At 45.5% G+C, this 24178-nt stretch overlaps 1 protein-coding gene across 1 annotated transcript; it reads left to right on the top strand.

Moving 5' to 3' along the window:
- The first annotated feature begins 5345 nt into the window (after window positions 1–5345).
- LOC117444853 (regulator of G-protein signaling 3-like) lies at window positions 5346–19680 on the top strand. Its single transcript, XM_034080231.2, has 9 exons — window positions 5346–5874; window positions 7850–7931; window positions 15646–15751; window positions 15854–15920; window positions 17217–17519; window positions 17641–17680; window positions 17791–18011; window positions 18499–18582; window positions 19675–19680. The coding sequence occupies exons 1-9, from the start codon at window positions 5821–5823 to the stop codon at window positions 19678–19680; spliced, it is 963 nt and encodes a 320-aa protein (XP_033936122.1). The 5' UTR covers window positions 5346–5820.
- The last annotated feature ends 4498 nt before the right edge of the window (window positions 19681–24178 follow it).

Raw genomic sequence — 24178 nt, 5'->3', positions numbered from 1 at the left:
TGGTCTGTCCCTGACCCTCCTTCTTATAACCTAGACCTCTTCCCTACAGTCTGGTCTGTCCCTGACCCCCCTTCTTATAACCTAGACCTCTTCCCTACAGTCTGGTCTGTCCCTGACCCCCCTTCTTATAACCTAGACCTCTTCCCTACAGTCTGGTCTGTCCCTGACCCCCCTTCTTATAACCTAGACCTCTTCCCTACAGTCTGGTCTGTCCCTGACCCCCCTTCTTATAACCTAGAACCCTTCCCTACAGTCTGGTCTGTCCCTGACCCCCCTTCTTATAACCTAGACCTCTTCCCTACAGTCTGGTCTGTCCCTGACCCCCCTTCTTATAACCTAGACCTCTTCCCTACAGTCTGGTCTGTCCCTGACCCCCCTTCTTATAACCTAGAACCTTCCCTACAGTCTGGTCTGTCCCTGACCCCCCTTCTTATAACCTAGAACCCTTCCCTACAGTCTGGTCTGTCCCTGACCCCCCTTCTTATAACCTAGAACCTTCCCTACAGTCTGGTCTGTCCCTGACCCCCCTTCTTATAACCTAGAACCTTCCCTACAGTCTGGTCTGTCCCTGACCCCCCTTCTTATAACCTAGAACCCTTCCCTACAGTCTGGTCTGTCCCTGACCCCCCTTCTTATAACCTAGAACCCTTCCCTACAGTCTGGTCTGTCCCTGACCCCCCTTCCTATAACCTAGACCTCTTCCCTACAGTCTGGTCTGTCTCTGACCCCCCTTCTTATAACCTAGAACCCTTCCCTACAGTCTGGTCTGTCCCTGACCCCCCTTCTTATAACCTAGAACCCTTCCCTACAGTCTGGTCTGTCCCTGACCCCCCTTCTTATAACCTAGACCTCTTCCCTACAGTCTGGTCTGTCCCTGACCCCCCTTCTTATAACCTAGACCTCTTCCCTACAGTCTGGTCTGTCCCTGACCCTCCTTCTTATAACCTAGAACCTTCCCTACAGTCTGGTCTGTCCCTGACCCCCCTTCTTATAACCTAGACCTCTTCCCTACAGTCTGGTCTGTCCCTGACCCCCCTTCTTATAACCTAGACCTCTTCCCTACAGTCTGGTCTGTCCCTGACCCCCCTTCCTATAACCTAGACCTCTTCCCTACAGTCTGGTCTGTCCCTGACCCTCCTTCTTATAACCTAGACCTCTTCCCTACAGTCTGGTCTGTCCCTGACCCCCCCTTCTTATAACCTAGACCTCTTCCCTACAGTCTGGTCTGTCCCTGACCCCCCTTCTTATAACCTAGACCTCTTCCCTACAGTCTGGTCTGTCCCTGACCCCCCTTCTTATAACCTAGACCTCTTCCCTACAGTCTGGTCTGTCCCTGACCCCCCTTCCTATAACCTAGACCTCTTCCCTACAGTCTGGTCTGTCCCTGACCCCCCTTCTTATAACCTAGAACCTTCCCTACAGTCTGGTCTGTCCCTGACCCCCCTTCCTATAACCTAGACCTCTTCCCTACAGTCTGGTCTGTCCCTGACCCCCCTTCCTATAACCTAGACCTCTTCCCTACAGTCTGGTCTGTCCCTGACCCCCCTTCTTATAACCTAGACCTCTTCCCTACAGTCTGGTCTGTCCCTGACCCCCCTTCTTATAACCTAGACCTCTTCCCTACAGTCTGGTCTGTCCCTGACCCCCCTTCTTATAACCTAGACCTCTTCCCTACAGTCTGGTCTGTCCCTGACCCCCCTTCTTATAACCTAGACCTCTTCCCTACAGTCTGGTCTGTCCCTGACCCCCTTCCTATAACCTAGACCTCTTCCCTACAGTCTGGTCTGTCCCTGACCCCCCTTCTTATAACCTAGACCTCTTCCCTACAGTCTGGTCTGTCCCTGACCCCCCTTCCTATAACCTAGAACCTCTTCCCTACAGTCTGGTCTGTCCCTGACCCCCCTTCTTATAACCTAGAACCTCTTCCCTACAGTCTGGTCTGTCCCTGACCCCCCTTCTTATAACCTAGAACCTTCCCTACAGTCTGGTCTGTCCCTGACCCCCCTTCTTATAACCTAGACCTCTTCCCTACAGTCTGGTCTGTCCCTGACCCCCCTTCTTATAACCTAGACCTCTTCCCTACAGTCTGGTCTGTCCCTGACCCCCCTTCTATAACCTAGACCTCTTCCCTACAGTCTGGTCTGTCCCTGACCCTCCTTCTTATAACCCAGACTCTTCCCCTACCAGTCTGAGTTCTGTCCCCACACCACACACACCACACACACCACACACACACACACAACACACAAAAACACACACACACAACACACACACACAAAACACACACACCACACACACACACAAAAAACACAAACACACAAACACAACACACACACAAACACACACACAACACACAACAACACACACACCACACACCCACACACACACACACAAACCCACACACACCACACACACACACACACACAAACACACCACACACACACAACACACACACACACACAACACACACACACCCAACACACCACACAACACACCACACACACACAATCTGTCCTCAGACCCTCTGTCCTCAGACCCTATGTCCTTCGACCCTCTGTCCTCATGACCCTCTGTCCTCAGACCCTCTGTCCTCAGACCCTCTGTCCTCAGACCCTCTGTCCTTAGACCCTCTGTCCTCAGACCCTCTGTCCTCAGACCCTCTGTCCTTAGACCCTCTGTCCTCAGACCCTCTGTCCTCAGACCCTCTGTCCTTAGACCCTCTGTCCTCAGACCCTCTGTCCTCAGACCCTCTGTCCTTAGACCCTCTGTCCTCAGACCCTCTGTCCTCAGACCCTCTGTCCTTAGACCCTCACATCGTACAAGGAAACCCTTCCAGAGAAACCCCACAGTTAAAGGGAACATGGAGAAAGCTCAGGGAGAGCAGCAGAGGAGGATCCTCTCCAGGACGGACAGACTGCAATAGATGCCGTGTGGAAATTGAAAAGATCGCAGAGACAGGTTCAGCCACGACTCGAAGTCCAGGACTCAGATCCAGTGCTCAGGATAGAGGATCCAGGACTCAGGATAGAGGATCCAGGGCTCAGATCCAGTGCCCAGTATAGAGGATCCAGGACTCAGATCCAGTGCTCAGGATAGAGGATCCAGTGCTCAGGATAGAGGATCCAGGACTCAGGATAGAGGATCCAGGACTCAGATCCAGTGCTCAGGATAGAGGATCCAGGACTCAGGATAGAGGATCCAGGGCTCAGATCCAGTGCCCAGTATAGAGGATCCAGGACTCAGATCCAGTGCTCAGGATAGAGGATCCAGTGCTCAGGATAGAGGGTCCAGGACTCAGGATAGAGGATCCAGGACTCAGATCCAGTGCTCAGGATAGAGGATCCAGGACTCAGGATAGAGGATCCAGGGCTCAGATCCAGTGCCCAGTATAGAGGATCCAGGACTCAGATCCAGTGCTCAGGATAGAGGATCCAGGACTCAGGATAGAGGATCCAGGACTCAGATCCAGTGCTCAGGATAGAGGATCCAGGACTCAGGATAGAGGATCCAGGACTCAGATCCAGTGCCCAGGATAGAGGGTCCAGGACTCAGATCCAGTGCTCAGGATAGAGGATCCAGGACTCAGATCCAGTGCTCAGGATAGAGGATCCAGGACTCAGATCCAGTGCTCAGGATAGAGGATCCAGGACTCAGATCCAGTGCTCAGGATAGAGGATCCAGGACTCAGATCCAGTGCTCAGGATAGAGGGTCCAGGACTCAGATCCAGTGCTCAGGATAGAGGTTCCAGGACTCAGATCCAGTGCTCAGGATAGAGGGTCCAGGACACACGCCCACACCAACAGGATCAGCCTCGACTCAGGGTCCCGGTGTAGATATGGACACAAAATAGAGATTTGGGGGAAACCGGGTTAATCGGAACATGAGAGTACGCAGGTACAGACAGCCAGAGAGACGGAGTCAGGTGCCCCCGACAGTCCAAGCCTATAGCAGCTCAACTAACGTGTCTACATGATTCACAACTAATCCAGAACTGATCCAGAACTAATCCAGAACTGATCCAGAACTGACCCAGAACTGATTCAGAGCTGACCCAGAACTGATCCAGAACTGACCCAGAACTGATTCAGAGCTGACCCAGAACTGACCCTCCGTCAGACTGAAAGGGGCGGGTCCTTGTTGTTGAGAATCCGGTTCATAGTCTGAGATCTGGATGTATGATACTAATTGATACAATAATATGATCCTTTTGGTCATTTGGGGTTGAATCTAAACCGGTTTGGGCTTTCAGGAGATTAAGATACCCTGAAGGGGCTCGGACCGAGCCCCTTCAGGAGAGGAAGATACCCTGAAGGGGGGTCCGAGCCCCTTCAGGATAGGAAGATATCCTGAAGGGGTGTCCGAGCCCCTTCAGGAGAGGAAGATACCCTGAAGGGGTGTCCGAGCCCCTTCAGGAGAGGAAGATACCCTGAAGGGGTGTCCGAGCCCCTTCAGGAGAGGAAGATACCCTGAAGGGGGGTCCGAGCCCCTTCAGGATAGGAAGATACCCTGAAGGGGGGTCCGAGCCCCTTCAGGAGAGGAAGATACCCTGAAGGGGTGTCCGAGCCCCTTCAGGAGAGGAAGATACCCTGAAGGGGTGTCCGAGCCCCTTCAGGATAGGAAGATACCCTGAAGGGGTGTCCGAGCCCCTTCAGGAGAGGAAGATACCCTGAAGGGGGGTCCGAGCCCCTTCAGGATAGGAAGATACCCTGAAGGGGTGTCCGAGCCCCTTCAGGAGAGGAAGATACCCTGAAGGGGTGTCCGAGCCCCTTCAGGAGAGGAAGATACCCTGAAGGGGGGTCCGAGCCCCTTCAGGATAGGAAGATACCCTGGGGCTCGAGCCTCGAGCCCCCGCAGAAGCTCTGAAGGCCTTCTCTTGAAGCACGTCTTCAGTCGTCATGACGCAAATACACACATTAAAGAGTCAGTGAGCTACAGAGTGTGTGTGTGAGTGTGTGTGTGTGTGTGAGTGTGTGTGTGTGTGAGTGTGTGTGTGTGTGTGTGAGGAAAACATGAAGAGCAGCGTTCACACAGGAGGAGGGGTCAGGGTGTGTGTGTGTGTCTGTGTGTGTGAGTATGGGTGTGTGTGTGTGTGTGTGGGAACCGACAATCAGAAGAATAGCAGGAAACACACACTCAGACTCACAAAAACACTGGATGTACCCCTGCGATAAGACACACACACACACACACACACACACACACACACACACACACACACACACACACACACACACACACACACACACACACACACACACACACACACACACACACACACACACACACACACACACACACACACACACACACACACACACTCAGTCTGCTCTCCGGCAGCAGGCTGTTGGTCTTCTCTCTGGTTCTGCAGTGCAGTCTGAACTTTGCTTGAATCTGTTTTATACTTTTTTTTAAACCTGGTCCTGTAAACCTGGACCTGGTCCTGTAAACCTGTAAACCTGGACCTGGTCCTGTAAACCTGGACCTGGTCCTGTAAACCTGGACCTGGTCCTGTAAACCTGTAAACCTGGACCTGGTCCTGTAAACCTGTAAACCTGGACCTGGTCCTGTAAACCTGTAAACCTGGACCTGGTCCTGTAAACCTGGACCTGGTCCTGTAAACCTGGACCTGGTCCTGGTTCGATGTGGATTGGGCTCTGATTTTGGGAAGTCTTTGGACCGGCACTGTTTCTGGTGTCACTGGCTCTGGTTTTACATTTTCTGGATTAAATCTTCTCATCTGGACCCTGCTTCTGGTCTTGGGTCAGCCCTGGTTCTGGTTCTGGTGGGGCTGTGGACTCATGGAGGTCTGACCCGCTGTCATGCACACGATCCACCGGCTATGTCGAGGCTGCATCGCACAGAACCTGCCGCAGGTCTGAGTCCACTTCCTGTACAGAGTCCGGGTCAAAGGTTCTGGTCTCAGGGAGCACAGTTCTGTTGCTGATACGGGCCTCATCGGGTGCAGCTGGGTGGGTTAGGGTTAGGGGTTCTAGGTATTCACGTTAAGAGGACGAGTAACAGAGGGAGAGGGGAAGGGTCTTACGATACCATGTCAGGTGTGTGTGTGTGTGTGCGGCTCAGGGTCGCTGCGTTACGGAGCAGAGGTATCGGTCCACTCGCCTGATGCTCGCCTGCTGGTGCGGCTCAGGGTCGCTGCGTGAAAGCATTTTCCAAAGCTCTGAGCCAGTTCTGATTCCCTCACTGTGGCTCCGGCTCTCTCGGTCTGTCTCAGGGTTCCAGCGTCTTCGTTATGAAAGCTGTTTCCTGCTCTTTATCACGGCGTTAAAGTCCTTAGTCACATACGATGTATTATTTGGATAGATTTGTATTTCTTTAGTGGGAACAACTCGTTGTACACGGAAGTGGATTTAGTCGTTGGTAACCGTAGTGATTCCATCCGGTGCACCTTCCTGTCACAGGTCCCAATCCGTCCAATCAGAGCAGGCTTCACTGCTCCCTACCTTCATCTGTCCTTACTACTCTCACTAACACCATGCCTCTTCTGATTGGCTGCTCAGTGTGATGTCAATGCAGGCTGCTGGTCATTGTGTCATTGTGTGTGTGTGTGTGTGTGTGTGTGTTAATGTTTGATTTCTTCAGGTTTAAGGCAGATGCACTTCACATCTGTATGTTTGTCAGAGCGCCATCAATAATTCACACAGATTACAACTGGATGAACTGAGAAACTGCAAGTGTCAGGACGAGTGTGTGTGTGTGTGTGTGTGTGTGTGTGAGAGTGTTAGTATGTGTGTGTGTGTGTGAGTGAGTGAGTGTGTGTGTGTGTGTGTGTGAGTGAGTGTGTGAGTGTGTGAGTGTTAGTGTGTGTGTGTGTGTATGTGAGTGAGAGTGTGTGTGAGAGTGTGTGTGTGAGTTTGAGTGAGTGTGTGTGAGTGTGTGTGTGTGTGTGTGTGTGGTGTGTGTGAGTGAGTGTGTGTGTGAGTGTGTGAGTGTGAGAGTGTGTGTGTGAGAGTGGTGGTGGGGATGGGTGTGTGAGTTTGAGTGTGTGTGCGGATGTGTGTGTGAGAGTGTGAGTGTGTGTGAGTTTTAGTGAGTGTGTGTGAGTGTGTGTGTGTGTGTGAGTGTGTGTGTGAGTTTTAGTGTGTGTGTGAGTGTGAGTGAGTGAGTGTGTGAGTGTGAGTGTGTGGGAGTGAGTGTGTGTGGGAGTGAGTGTTGTTGTGTGTGTGTGTGTGTGTGTGTGTGAGTGGGAGTGTGGTGTGTGTGTGTGTGTGTGTGTGAGTGTGTGGGAGTGTGTGTGTGTGTGTGTGAGTGTGAGTGTGTGTGAATGTGTGTGAGTGTGTGTGTGAGTGTGTGTGTGAATGTGTGTGTGTGTGAGTGTGTGTGTGTGTGTGAGTGTGTGTGTGTGTGTTTGCACAGGGTCTCTGTGTTCTTGCTGGTCACACAGGAGGTGTGTGTAGCTCGAGAGGCCAAACGCAGGGCACAGGAAGCCCTCTGCTGCTTCAGAAGGTGTTTTGAGCCCTCAGTTCAGACTGCAGGAAAGAATCATCACTAGCCCCGCCTCCCTTTCTGGAAGAAGGGTTAGAGGAGCAGCATGAGTGTACACTGATGGTGTGAACAGCATTCACTGAGCACGTGAACCCTCTGACCCCCCCCCCCCCCCGTCGTTTTTAATATCAGCCTGTCAGTCTGGACTCAGGGACATTTACCTTCCTTTGTGTAAAGCTGAAGACCTTTTCCTCTGTCTCTGTTTGCACAGTCATGGTTACACCCCCCCCCCCAGAAACCACTGCCCCCCCCTTTACTTTCTTCTCAAGCCTCCAGTGATCAGACAACTAGAGACGTCCTGTTGAAAGTGTATATTAATGTGTGTGTGTGTGTGTGTGTGTACAGGTGAGTGTGTCTCGAGGGGACGATGGCTTTGGCTTCACGATCTGCTGCGACGCTCCGGTGAGAGTCCAGGCTGTGGAGCCCGGTGAGGAACTAGAACTAACCCAGGCACCAATATCATACATCCTTTAATACAGCAGGTTCAAGTCTCATTGAGATTAAATCTGTTGTTCATGAGCGACCCGGCCACGAGGGCAGCACGAACTATTCAATTCAAACCTTTATTGATCCAGGTGAAATCCCATTGAGATCAATGATCTCTTTTCAGAGAGACCTGCAGCAGTAGGTTCCACAGGAAGACATGAAAACATAAACAACAGAACAACAAAAGGACATGAAAACATAAACAACAGAACAACAAAAGGACATGAAAACATAAACAACAGAACATGAAAACATAAACAGAACAACAAAAGAACATGAAAACATAAACAACAGAACAACAAAAGGACATGAAAACATAAACAACAGAACAACAAAAGGACATGAAAACATAAACAACAGAACAACAAAAGGACATGAAAACATAAACAACAGAACAACAAAAGGACATACAAACATAAACAACAGAACAACAAAAGGACATACAAACATAAACAACAGAACAACAAAAGGACATACAAACATAAACAACAGAACAACAAAAGGACATACAAACATAAACAACAGAACAACAAAAGGACATACAAACATAAACAACAGAACAACAAAAGGACATGAAAACATAAACAACAGAACAACAAAAGGACATGAAAACATAAACAACAAAACAACAAAAGGACATGAAAACATAAACAACAGAACAACAAAAGGACATACAAACATAAACAACAGAACAACAAAAGGACATGAAAACATAAACAACAGAACAACAAGAAGACATGAAAACATAAACAACAGAACAACAAAAGGACATCAAAACATAAACAACAGAACAACAAAAGGACATGAAAACATAAACAACAGAACAACAAAAGGACATCAAAACATAAACAACAGAACAACAAAAAGACATACAAACATAAACAACAAAAGGACATGAAAACATAAACAACAGAACAACAAAAGGACATGAAAACATATACAACAGAACAACAAAAGGACATACAAACATAAACAACAGAACAACAAAAGGACATGAAAACATAAACAACAGAACAACAAGAAGACATGAAAACATAAACAACAGAACAACAAAAGGACATCAAAACATAAACAACAGAACAACAAAAGGACATCAAAACATAAACAACAGAACAACAAAAGGACATCAAAACATAAACAACAGAACAACAAAAGGACATGAAAACATAAACAACAGAACACAAAAGGACATACAAACATAAACAACAGAACAACAAAAGGACATATAAACATAAACAACAGAACAACAAGAAGACATGAAAACATAAAACAGAACAACAAAAGGACATCAAAACATAAACAACAAAAGGACATCAAAACATAAACAACAAAAGGACATAAAAACATAAACAACAGAACAACAAAAGGACATACAAACATAAACAACAGAACAACAAAAGGACATCAAAACATAAACAACAGAACAACAAAAGGACATCAAAACATAAACAACAGAACAACAAAAGGACATCAAAACATAAACAACAGAACAACAAAAGGACATAAAAACATAAACAACAGAACAACAAAAGGACATGAAAACATAAACAACAGAACAACAAAAGGACATACAAACATAAACAACAGAACAACAAAAGGACATCAAAACATAAACAACAAAAGGACATAAAAACATAAACAACAGAACAACAAAAGGACATACAAACATAAACAACAGAACAACAAAAGGACATCAAAACATAAACAACAAAAGGACATGAAAACATAAACAACAGAACAACAAAAGGACATACAAACATAAACAACAGAACAACAAAAGGACATCAAAACATAAACAACAGAACAACAAAAAGACATACAAACATAAACAACAAAAGGACATGAAAACATAAACAACAGAACAACAAAAGGACATACAAACATAAACAACAAAAGGACATGAAAACATAAACAACAGAACAACAAAAGGACATGAAAACATATACAACAGAACAACAAAAGGACATACAAACATAAACAACAGAACAACAAAAGGACATGAAAACATAAACAACAGAACAACAAGAAGACATGAAAACATAAACAACAGAACAACAAGAAGACATCAAAACATAAACAACAGAACAACAAAAGGACATGAAAACATAAACAACAGAACAACAAAAGGACATGAAAACATAAACAACAGAACAACAAAAGGACATGAAAACATAAACAACAGAACAACAAAAGGACATGAAAACATAAACAACAGAACAACAAACGGACATGAAAACATAAACAACAGAACAACAAAAGGACATGAAAACATAAACAACAGAACAACAAAAGGACATACAAACATAAACAACAGAACAACAAAAGGACATGAAAACATAAACAACAGAACACAAAAGGACATACAAACATAAACAACAGAACAACAAAAGGACATACAAACATAAACAACAAGAAGACATGAAAACATAAAACAGAACAACAAAAGGACATCAAAACATAAACAACAAAAGGACATCAAAACATAAACAACAAAAGGACATAAAAACATAAACAACAGAACAACAAAAGGACATACAAACATAAACAACAGAACAACAAAAGGACATACAAACATAAACAACAGAACAACAAAAGGACATACAAACATAAACAACAGAACAACAAAAGGACATACAAACATAAACAACAGAACAACAAAAGGACATGAAAACATAAACAACAGAATAACAAAAGGACATGAAAACATAAACAACAGAACAACAAAAGGACATACAAACATAAACAACAGAACAACAAGAAGACATGAAAACATAAACAACAGAACAACAAAAGGACATCAAAAAATAAACAACAGAACAACAAAAGGACATGAAAACATAAACAACAGAACAACAAAAGGACATCAAAACATAAACAACAGAACAACAAAAGGACATCAAAACATAAACAACAGAACAACAAAAGGACATCAAAACATAAACAACAGAACAACAAAAGGACATGAAAACATAAACAACAGAACAACAAAAGGACATGAAAACATAAACAACAAAAGGACATCAAAACATAAACAGAACAACAAAAGGACATCAAAACATAAACAACAGAACAACAAAAGGACATCAAAACATAAACAACAGAACAACAAAAGGACATCAAAACATAAACAACAGAACAACAAAAGGACATAAAAACATAAACAACAGAACAACAAAAGGACATGAAAACATAAACAACAAAAGGACATACAAACATAAACAACAGAACAACAAAAGGATATGAAACCATAAACAACAGAACAACAAGAAGACATGAAAACATAAACAACAGAACAACAAAAGGACATGAAAACATAAACAACAGAACAACAAAAGGACATCAAAACATAAACAACAGAACAACAAAAGGACATACAAACATAAACAACAGAACAACAAAAGGACATGAAAACATGAACAACAAAAGGACATGAAAACATAAACAACAGAACAACAAAAGGACATACAAACATAAACAACAGAACAACAAAAGGACATGAAAACATAAACAACAGAACAACAAGACATGAAAACATAAACAACAGAACAACAAAAGGACATCAAAACATAAACAACAGAACAACAAAAGGACATACAAACATAAACAACAGAACAACAAAAGGACATACAAACATAAACAACAGAACAACAAAAGGACATGAAAACATAAACAACAGAACAACAAGACATGAAAACATAAACAACAGAACAACAAAAGGACATGAAAACATAAACAACAGAACAACAAAAGGACATGAAAACATAAACAACAGAACAACAAAGGACATGAAAACATAAACAACAGAACAACAAAAGGACATACAAACATAAACAACAGAACAACAAAAGGACATGAAAACATAAACAACAGAACAACAAAAGGACATGAAAACATAAACAACAGAACAACAAAAGGACATAAACAACAGAACAACAAAAGGACATGAAAACATAAACAACAGAACAACAAGAAGACATGAAAACATAAACAACAGAACAACAAAAGGACATCAAAACATAAACAACAGAACAACAAAAGGACATGAAAACATAAACAACAGAACAACAAAAGGACATGAAAACATAAACAACAGAACAACAAAAGGACATACAAACATAAACAACAGAACAACAAAAGGACATGAAAACATAAACAACAGAACAACAAAAGGACATCAAAACATAAACAACAGAACAACAAAAGGACATACAAACATAAACAACAGAACAACAAAAGGACATGAAAACATAAACAACAGAACAACAAGAAGACATGAAAACATAAACAACAGAACAACAAAAGGACATCAAAAAATAAACAACAGAACAACAAAAGGACATCAAAACATAAACAACAAAAGGACATGAAAACATAAACAACAGAACAACAAAAGGACATGAAAACATAAACAACAGAACAACAAAAGGACATAAAACATAAACAACAGAACAACAAAAGGACATACAAACATAAACAACAGAACAACAAAAGGACATGAAAACATAAACAACAGAACAACAAAAGGACACGAAAACATAAACAACAGAACAACAAAGGACATACAAACATAAACAACAGAACAACAAAAGGACATGAAAACATAAACAACAGAACAACAAGAAGACATGAAAACATAAACAACAGAACAACAAAAAGACATACAAACATAAACAACAAAAGGACATGAAAACATAAACAACAGAACAACAAAAGGACATGAAAACATATACAACAGAACAACAAAAGGACATACAAACATAAACAACAGAACAACAAAAGGACATGAAAACATAAACAACAGAACAACAAGAAGACATGAAAACATAAACAACAGAACAACAAAAGGACATCAAAACATAAACAACAGAACAACAAAAGGACATAAAAACATAAACAACAGAACAACAAAAGGACATCATACAGCAACATGTACATATCTACCCACATGAACAGGTACCAACAGCTTCTGAGTGATTAGCATCCAACGAGCTTTAGAAACATGGAGTGGTACCAGCTCGGTAAGTTTCCATTATGTGTGCAGACTGTTCCAAGTCAGTGGAGCTGCACGTCTCAAAGCTTTCTCCCTAAGACAGTCCTAGCACTTGGCACATTTAATAAAACCACAGCATGCGATCTCAGGCAATCAGTACTTTCAATTCTCAGAGCGATCAGGGAGCAGATATAAGATGGAAGTTTATCCAACATGGCTTTGGAAATGAAAAAGTACCAGTGACTGAGCCTCCGTGCAGTAATGCGGCTTTCACATCAGCGCTGTTCCCTTTTCAGCTCCCGCTCTGTGCACACCGCCCACTGGCGCCCCAGAGCTGCCCCTGCTGCGTCATGACGTCACCGTTTACATCGCTGATCGCTCACAACAGCAAAAACAACTGCGTCGGGTCGATGATCGTGTTGCTTTTAATCACACGAAGCCAGAATAAATTGAATAACGACTTCTCCAACCTCATACTTTGCTCCAGAGTGCCGTGGTTCATTGTTTATTCATGTGTTTCTGCAGCATTTACCGACCGCTGCAGTGCTGCTCTTCCACGGGAGTGTATTCTCCCGTTAGCTCCCGGTTAGCTCACACTGCAGCGGCCGCTCTAAAGTATTCACTGTCCGACTCACACAAGCAGCTGATGCATATCCCAGTTCCCCTTAGCCTAAGTGAATGTGTGTCAGTCTGAATTGACACTGTTTGGTATCACAACGCTGTTATGAAAGTTTCTCTGGTATCAAACGGGTGATGTTGGCATAGCAACCGAAGCTAAACTGACTACTTGCATCCGATAGCTGCAATAATACAAAACAACACGTCTGCCTCTCTCCACAATGATCGATAACAGTGAACGGATGGTCAAAGTAAGGTACAAATAAACAGATCACACGAAGCCTGGTTAGTGTTGCCTGACTTTATAAAGTGTGTTTATAAGCACTACTGCTTGTAGGCAGGCTAACAGTCGACCCATGTTCAGGGGAGGTGGGTTTAGTTTCCTGCACGCCTCGACGTAAGAGAGACGTAAGCGACGTCGCCTCTTAGCTCCGAAGCTCTTGCCTCTGGACCGACAATTTTTTGGAGCTGGAAGTGAAGCGGATTCCGGAGCTAAGAGCCGGCGCCGCTGCGGTGTGAACAGGAAAAACCGGCGCTTTTCAGGCTCTAGCTCCGAGCCGGAGCTGAAAAGGCGCTGGTGTGAAAGGGGCATGAGTGATGGCAAAACCGCCTTGAACACATGTCTACCAGCTGTTTCCCCAGTCCTCACTGTAGGAACCAGCATCTGCCATATGAGACCCAACCAATGGGAATGTCTACAATAATAATAACAATAATATAAATTCTGGACCTGTCTGCTGCATTCGACACGGTGAACCATCAGATCCTCCTTCGCTCTCCAAGAACTTGGAGTTTCAGGCTCTGCACTTTCCCTCCTCACCTCATACCTCAAACACCGCACCTACAGGGTAACTTGGAGAGGGTCTGAGTCCGACCCTTGTCAATTAACTACAGGGGTCCCTCAGGGATCTGTTCTCGGTCCCCTCCTCTTCTCCTTGTACACAAACTCGCTCGGATCAGTCATTAGCTCGCATGGTTTTTCATACCACTGCTACGCTGACGACACCCAATGAGTCCTGTCCTTCCCCCGCTCAGAGACCCAGGTCGTCGCACGCATCTCTGCTCGTCCAGCTGACATCTCTCAGTGGATGTCCGCTCATCACCTCAAGCTAAACCTTGACAAAACTGAACTGCTTTTCCTTCCGGGAAAAGATTGTCCCTTTCTTGACCTGACCATCAACATCGGCCCCTCTGTTGTTTCCCCGACTCAGACTGCAAGGACTCTGGGTGAGACCCTAGATAACAACCTGTCCTTCACTGCAAACATCGCTGCTGCAACCCGCTGCTGCAGATACACGCTCTACAGCATCAGGAGGACGCGTCCACAGCTGACCCAGAGAGCCACGCAGGTTCTGGTCCAGGCTCTCGTCACCTCACTAGACTACTGCAGCTCCCTCCTGCTGGTCTACCTGCATGTGCCATCCGACCTCTCTCACCCAGAATGCAGCGGCTCGTCTGGTCTTCAACCTTCCTGAATGTTCCACACCACGCCGCTCCTCCGCTCCCTCCACTGGCTTCCGGTAACTGCTAGAATCCACTTCCAGACCCTGGTGCTTGCGTACCATGCTGCGAATGGATCTGGCCCTTCCTACATCCAGGACATGGTTAAACCGTGCACCCCAGCACGTGCACTCCGCTCTGCATCAGCCAGACGACTCGCTGCACCCTCGCTGCGAGGGGGACCCAAGTTCCCATCAGCAGGAACACGTGGGTTTGCTGTCCTGGCTCCAAGATGGTGGAACGAGCTCCCATTGACATCAGGACAGCAGAAAGCTCACACACCTTCCAGACTGAAACTCATCTCCTTCGACTCCACCTCGAGGAGAGAACTGCTAACAAAGCACTTATATACTAACAAAGGGCTGGCTCCTCTAAAGACAGCTGAGCAGCACTTGAAATGTTTGGCTCTATGAAACCTGATGTACTTTATGATTCTGTTTTCTTCAAGGTTTCTTGTTGGTCGAACGCACTTATTGTAAGTCGCTTTGGATAAAAGCCTCAGTATTATTTTTACATTACATTACATTTAGCTATGTGATGTCCTCAGGAGGCCCAGCCCAGGCTGCCGGGCTGCGTCAGGGCGACTCGGTCCTGCAGCTGGACTCACTTCCTGTAGAAACCTGGCAGTGCGTCGACCTCGCCCACGCCATCAGGTAACCCCCCCCCCAGAGTCTCACTTCCTGTTTCCTGTCTCTCTTTATTTACATTTAACTGTGTGTGTGTGTGTGTGTGTGTGTGTGTGTGTGTGTGTGTAGGAGCTGCTCCTCTCAGATAGTATTGGTGGTGTGGAGAGGGTTACCTGAGCTCCGCCCTCACAGCCAGGTGAGTGTGTGTCATGTCTAATATTCATAAAAATAAGTTACAGCCGCTTTGCTAACCTCAGCTAAGTTACAGCTAGTGTGCTAACCTCAGCTAAGTTACAGCTAGTGTGCTAACCTCAGCTAAGTTACAGCTAGTGTGCTAACCTCAGCTAAGTTACAGCTAGTGTGCTAATCTCAGCTAAGCTACAGCTAGTGTGCTAACCTCAGCTAAGTTACAGCTAGTGTGCTAATCTCAGCTAAATTACAGCTAGTGTGCTAACCTCAGCTAAGTTACAGCTAGTGTGCTAACCTCAGCTAAGTTACAGCTAGTGTGCTAACCTCAGCTAAGTTACAGCTAGTGTGCTAACCTCAGCTAAGTTACAGCTAGTGTGCTAATCTCAGCTAAGCTACAGCTAGTGTGCTAACCTCAGCTAAATTACAGCTAGTGTGCTAACCTCAGCTAAGTTACAGCTAGTGTGCTAATCTCAGCTAAGCTACAGCTAGTGTGCTAACCTCAGCTAAGTTACAGCTAGTGTGCTAATCTCAGCTAAGTTACAGCTAGTGTGCTAATCTCAGCTAAATTACAGCTAGTGTGCTAACCTCAGCTAAATTACAGCTAGTGTGCTAACCTCAGCTAAGTTACAGCTAGTGTGCTAACCTCAGCTAAGTTACAGCTAGTGTGCTAACCTCAGCTAAGTTACAGCTAGTGTGCTAACCTCAGCTAAGTTACAGCTAGTGTGCTAACCTCAGCTAAGTTACAGCTAGTGTGCTAACCTCAGCTAAGTTACAGCTAGTGTGCTAACCTCAGCTAAGTTACAGCTAGTGTGCTAACCTCAGCTAAGTTACAGCTAGTGTGCTAACCTCAGCTAAGTTACAGCTAGTGTGCTAACCTCAGCTAAGTTACAGCTAGTGTGCTAACCTCAGCTAAGTTACAGCTAGTGTGCTAATCTCAGCTAAGTTACAGCTAGTGTGCTAACCTCAGCTAAGTTACAGCTAGTGTGCTAATCTCAGCTAAATTACAGCTAGTGTGCTAATCTCAGCTAAATTACAGCTAGTGTGCTAACCTCAGCTAAGTTACAGCTAGTGTGCTAACCTCAGCTAAGTTACAGCTAGTGTGCTAACCTCAGCTAAGTTACAGCTAGTGTGCTAACCTCAGCTAAGTTACAGCTAGTGTGCTAACCTCAGCTAAGTTACAGCTAGTGTGCTAACCTCAGCTAAGTTACAGCTAGTGTGCTAACCTCAGCTAAGTTACAGCTAGTGTGCTAACCTCAGCTACGTTACTGCTAGTTTTAGCTGATGTCTCCTCCCGGTCTCCTAGACAACAGGCAGGAGGAAGCTGTTGCCTCACCCCGCCCACAGTAAACATGGCCGCCGCCGGGGTCAGGGGTCAGGGATCAGGTCCGGCCTGGGAGCTCTGGGCTCGCTGTGGAGGGACAGGAAGGACCATCAGGACCATCAGGGCCATCAGGACCATCAGGGCCATCAGGGCCATCAGGGCCATCAGAACCACCAGGAGCATCAAGAATATGCGCCTCGCGCCGCCACACTGAAGGGAACCCGTGTGACATCATCACACGGAGACAATTACATCATCCTGTCAGCTGTCGATCCTGGGGGACAGGTGAGTCAGGGGGCGGGGCTTAACAATGGGGCGGCGCCTACTGAAGACTGTTTTATGCTGATATTAATAATATAAGATATGTGTGTGTGTGTGTGTGTGTGTGTGTGTGTGTGTGTTTCAGCTGCTGCAGTCAGTTTATCAGGACGGGGAGGGGGCCATCGGTAAGGTCATCATATATATAAACAATACATAAATGTATTACATTATGATATACTATAAGTAATATTATAATGTTTGATGATATAAATAAGTAATGAATAATCTTCTGTAGGCCGGCTGTACCAGACCCAACCCAGCAGGGGGCCGCAACTCCTGCCGGACCCTCGCCCCTTCACTTGCACGCTGCCCCCCCCCACCTCCACTTCATCCAACCATCCCGGTAACTACGGCAACTACCAGAACTGCACCATCGTCCAATCACACGTGCCCTGCTCCTATGGGCCCTACAGCAGCCCCGCCCCCAAAACACTCATCTTCCCTGTGTTTGTGCAGGTCAGAAACCCCCCTGTGGTTGTTGTTGTTTATCCATGTTGTTGTTTATCCATGTTTTTGTTTCCATGAAGGCTTCTCATTTCTCTAATTTCCCTCCTCGACTCCTATCCTCGTGTCTTAGTCCCGCCCACAGGAGATGTGGGAGGAGTCGAGGAGGGGAACCAAGGAGAGAGGAGTCGAGGAGAGGTCATTTTAAAGAGACGTCCATTAGTGATGACAGGAGGCAGCAGCCTCTGTCTGAGGGACACATGTGTTCAAGACCACTTCTATACTTACTTTGATTCACTCACAGGGCGGTGTCATGAGAAGATAAAACACACACACACACACACACACACACACACACACACACACACACACACACACACACACACACACACACACACACACACACACACACACACACACACACACACACACACACACACTGGATAACCCCCCATGTTTTTTCTGTGTTGTTGTTTACATGTTGTTGTTTTTGTTTCAGCCTCTGGATCTGTGCAGTCCTGACAGAACCCTGCTGATGTCTGAGGAGATGATTCTCCACCAGGCCAACCAGCTGCCTGCACGGGTAAACACACTGTAAACACAAACACACTGTAAACATAAACACAATGTAAACACAAATACACTGTAAATACAAATACACTGTCAACACAAATACACTGTAAACACAAATACACTGTAAACATAAACACAATGTAAACACAAATACACTGTAAATACAAATACACTGTAAACACAAATACACTGTAAACACAAATACACTGTAAACACAAATACACTGTAAACACAAATACACTGTAAATACAAATACACTGTAAACACAAATACACTGTAAACACAAATACACTGTAAACACAAATACACTGATAACACAAATACACTGTAAATACAAATACACTGTAAACACAAATACACTGTAAACACAAATACACTGTAAACACAAATACACTGTAAATACAAATACACTGTAAACACAAATACACTGTAAATACAAATACACTGTAAACACAAATACACTGTAAACACAAATACACTGTAAATACAAATACACTGTAAATACAAATACACTGTAAACACAAATACACTGTAAACACAAATACACTGTAAACACAAATACACTGTTATAAAAAGGTTCGATGAAAAAACTAGGAATTAAATAAGATGGCTAGAGTCACCAAAAATGTATCCTTAGGTGCTTTTATTAACACCAACGTGCTGAAAAAACACAAAGTAACAAGGATTGTACAGGAAGAAATCAAAATCCTGCTATATACATACAGGTCGAGGACATATAACTGGTACCTCTCTGCTCTACAGCCACAGTCAGACTCCCCCAAAACACTTGTGGCCAGGGTTTTATACATGTTAAGCCCCTCCCCATAGGACAATCCACTATATACCCCTAACCAATGTCATTCTAATCTACACACACATTCACAATGCAAGACAAATTACCCAAACACACCACATCAAAATAGGTCAACATATTATCTCTTTGACCACAGAAGCCCCAAACAATAACATTGTTATACTTGCAAGAAAAGTGCCACCCGCGCCCACGCACTACATGGTATGCTCCAATTGCGCACAGGTGTTCCCACTGATTGCGCCTCTACTTAAGGCCGCTTCTTTCTGTGGCTCTGTTTGGCCTTCACAGCCTTGAAGGAGAGGGTAAGCAGGTTACTTCTTCAAAAAGACTTCCAATAAATTAGGTTTGAACAAACAATGACTTGGGTTTTATTTGATCAAATGTGTGTTACCCTCAGTGTGCCTTTTACCATGCCCCTATGCCAACTGTGATGAAGGCTTCTTCTTCACATTACCACCCTCCTCTCCTACATCAACGATGTTTGGCAGCCTTGACAGGTAGTCTGCGGTGACGTTTTCCTTGCCTGCTTTGTGCCACACACAGAACTTGAATGGTTGTAGTTCAAGATACCATCTAGTCACCCTGGCGTTCCGGTCCTTCATGGTCTGAATCCACGTCAAGGCTCTATGGTCCGTCTGTAGGTCGAATTCCCTCCCGAGTAGGTAGTACCTTAGGCTGTCCAATGCCCACTTGATTGCCAGACACTCCTTCTCGATGGTGGAGTACCGGGTTTCACGGGGCAGAAGTCTCCTGCTGAGATACAACACTGGACGTTCCTCTCCTGGTTCTCCCTGAGCCAGCACTGCACCGATGCCCACTCCAGAGGCATCCACCTGAACCAGGAAGCGTCTTTTGAAGTCAGGACTCTGCAGTAAGGGAGACGAGCACAGTTTTTTCTTCAACTCCTGGAAAGCCCTTTCACACTCCTCATTCCATTCCACAGGATTCCGAGCAGCCTTGCACGTGAGGTTGGTCAATGGAACTGCTAGAGTGGCAAACTGAGGAATGAAACGTCGATACCATCCAACCAGGCCAAGAAAGGACCGTACTTGTTTCTTGGTACGAGGTCTCGGACTGTTCAGGACGGCCTCAACTTTGTCCACCTGTGGCCTGACTTCACCGTTCCCCAGCTGATACCCAAGGTAACGAGTCTCCTGCTTAGCCCACTCACATTTCTGTAGATTGAGTGTGAGTCCTGCGGCATGGATTGCACCTAGGACCCGACGAAGGTGATCGAGATGTTCCTCCCAGGTCCTGCTGTAAATGACCACATCATCCAGGTAGGCAGCACTGCAGTCCTCGCACCCCAGAAGAACTTTGTCCATTAACCTCTGGAAGGTTGCTGGCGCACCATGTAGACCAAACGGCATCACAGTAAACTGGAAGAGGCCTAGTGGGCTTCTGAACGCGGTGAGGTGCCGGGACTGGCTTTCCAAGGGGACCTGCCAATACCCCTTGCAGAGGTCCAAGGTAGTGATGTAGTTGGCTCGACCAATCCTCTCCAGCAGGTCCTCAATCCGGGGCATTGGGTAGGCATCAAAGAAGGAGATGGCATTCAGCTTCCTGAAGTCAATGCAAATGCGGAGAGAGCCATCCTTCTTGGGTACAATGACAATAGGGCTACTACACTCACTGGTTGATGGTTCAATTACTCCCAGCTCGAGCATCAAGCGGATTTCTTCCTTCAACGCCTCCACTAAACGTTCCGGTACTCTGTAGCATGCCTGCCGAACTGTGTTCTGCCCCGGTTTTACTCGGATTACATGCTGCAACACACCTGTCCGGCCTGGTTTCTGTGTGAACAAGTGGGGAAGGGTATCAAAAATAACTTGCAAGTCAACTGGCTTCTTACCATCCAGGTGGGAGAGATCGACCTTCGCTGGCTGCTAATTCCAGGCACCAACTACCCCTTCAGAGTCATCCTCTTCAACCACCCTGCGGGCCAGTAGTGAGGTGATGGGAGGAGGGCTGCTTCTTTCCTCCCATGCTTTAAGGAGATTGACATGATAAGTCTGCTTTTTTTTCCTTTTCTCCGGGTGCAAGATCTCATAAGTCGTAGGCCCCATCTTCCTTAACACTTCAAACGGTCCCTGCCATTTGGCCAGTAGCTTGCTAGAGGAAGAAGGCAAGAGTAACAAAACCTTTTGACCTGGTTTGAACTCACGGTTGCGTGCTTGCTGGTCGTACCATCGTTTTTGAGTCTTCTGGGCATCCATTAGATTGAGCCTGGCCTCCTCTCGGTACTGATCCAACCTGTCCCTGATCTGGAGGACATACTGCAAAATACCCTGCCCTTCTGCCTTTTTGTCTGTTACCTTTTCCTCCCAGATACGTTTCAACAGATCCAAGGGCCCTTGGACTGGCCAGCCGTAGAGTAGCTCGAACGGGGAAAATCCGGTGGACGCTTGAGGCACTTCCCTGTAGGCAAAGAGTAGAAAGGGTAACCACTTATCCCAGTCTTTTCCAGTATCAGATACGAACTTCTTTAGCATCCTCTTGAGGGTTTGGTTAAACCTTTCAACAAGTCCATCAGTCTCTGGGTGGTAAGGAGTCGTCTTGATAGCTTTTATCCCCAACTCCTTATGCAGTTGACCCATCAGGCGTGATGTGAAGTTGGTTCCCTGGTCCGTCAGAATTTCCTCAGGGATTCCTACACGAGAAAACAGCTGAACAAGAGCACTGATCAACTTTGGGGTGGTTATAGACCGGAGAGGAAAAGCTTCAGGAAACCGAGTAGCATAGTCACATACCACAAGAATGTACTGGTATCCTGTTGAGCTTTTTTCCAGGGGCCCCACAATGTCCATGGCAATCCGCCTGAATGGGGTTGTTATCACCGGCATGGTTTGGAGGGGTGCTCGGTTTGATTTGCGGAGAGGACAAGTTTTCTGACACTCTGGGCATGTTTTACAATATTTCTGCACATCAGTGTACATTGAAGGCCAAAAGAACCTAGAGGCAAGTCTGAGATACGTCTTATAGTGACCTAGATGTCCTGCCCATGGAAGTGTGTGTGCAAGGTGTAGTACTAGGGATCTACAGCTACCTGGCACAACTAATCTCCTGCCGTCTTGCTCTTCCCCCTCCTAAAGCAGGTCATTGTGGAGAAAGTATGCTGCACCACCTACTAGAGCGGTTTGATTGGCTGAGTTTAACACCTTGGTTAGCAAAGACTTTAACAAGGGATCAAACTGTTGCAACATGGTCATATTCTCTGGTATTTCCCACTTTACATTTGACAAAGCATTGCCAGGCATTTCACCAGGTACAGGTGACCAAGCGTGTTTCTCTAAACGCCGTTCCCGACGTGTTTTCCTTGGTGCTTTTGTTCCAGCACTGCACAGACTACCACATAAGTCTGGCAGAGGCTGGACACCAGGATTTGCTTGGGCTTTTGCCTGTGACCGTGTCACTACGAAACAAGAAACATGCATTTTCTGTCCTGACAAGGGTTCACAGACATGTTTAGTACTGCTAAGGAGATCATATAGAATAGGCAAATCCCTCCCCAACAGCATCTCAACAGGTAAACTTTCAATTACCCCCACGTTTAACAGATACCTTTGGCCTTCTACATCAACTGTAAGCTCTACCTGTGGTTCTGGCTTGCAATCACCATGTACACATAACACATCTGTCTGCTGGCTGTAGTCAATAGCACAAGGCACACAACTTTTCCTAATGAATGACATGGAGCTTCCAGAGTCAAGGAGAGCAGTTATCGTTTTACCATTAACTTTTACCGGGATCACTTTACACCCTCCTTCCCTGTCTTGACAGTCAATCTCCTCACCCTTTCTGGGCACATAACACAGTCCTGTCAGTTTTGGCTTCTTCAGGGGGCAATCTGACGCTTTGTGTCCCTGCTGCTGACAATGATAACATACAAAAGGTTTAGTCCCTGACTGAGCAGAGGGTCCCCTGTCATATGCCCCCCGGTTACCTTGACCAACCTTTGGAAAGTTGTCCCTCTGGTGGTTCCAGTCCCTGGTTTCATCCGGCGTTGGTCGTGATGTCGCCCCCTTTCTGGCGTTCAGGAACTGCATGGCCAACTTGGATGCTATAAGACCATCCTCCGGTTCATGTTCTTTTACCCACGTACGAGTATCTGGAGGAAGCACCTGCAGCAGCTGCTCCAGGATGATAGTCTCCCCCATCTGTTCTTTACTCTTCTGCTCCGGTCGCATCCAGCGACGATAGAGACCTTTCAACCGGTGGTATGATTCTGTCGGTGTCTCCCCCGGTGGCGATGAGGTGGCCCGGAACCGCTGACGATAGGTCTCTGGAGAGATGTCAAATTCCTCATCCTTCTTCAAAAAAAGTTTTCGCTCAGAGCGTAGTCCAGTTCGTGTTTTAACAACACGTCCCTTTTCACAAATACACTGTAAATACAAATACACTGTGAACACAAATACACTGTAAACATAAATACACTGTCAACACAAATACACTGTAAACACAAATACACTGTAAACACAAATACACTGTAAACATAAATACACTGTAAACACAAATACACTGTAAATACAAATACACTGTAAACACAAATACACTGTAAACACAAATACACTGATAACACAAACACACTGTGAACACAAATACACTGTAAATACAAATACACTGTAAATACAAATACACTGTAAATACAAATACACTGTAAACACAAATACACTGTAAACACAAATACACTGTAAACATAAATACACTGTAAACACAAATACACTGTAAATACAAATACACTGTAAACACAAATACACTGTAAACACAAATACACTGATAACACAAACACACT

Source organism: Pseudochaenichthys georgianus, unplaced genomic scaffold (genome assembly GCF_902827115.2).
Source record: "Pseudochaenichthys georgianus unplaced genomic scaffold, fPseGeo1.2 scaffold_960_arrow_ctg1, whole genome shotgun sequence".
Classification (NCBI taxonomy): domain Eukaryota; kingdom Metazoa; phylum Chordata; class Actinopteri; order Perciformes; family Channichthyidae; genus Pseudochaenichthys; species Pseudochaenichthys georgianus.
This window is presented reverse-complemented; position numbering and strand designations above follow the sequence as displayed.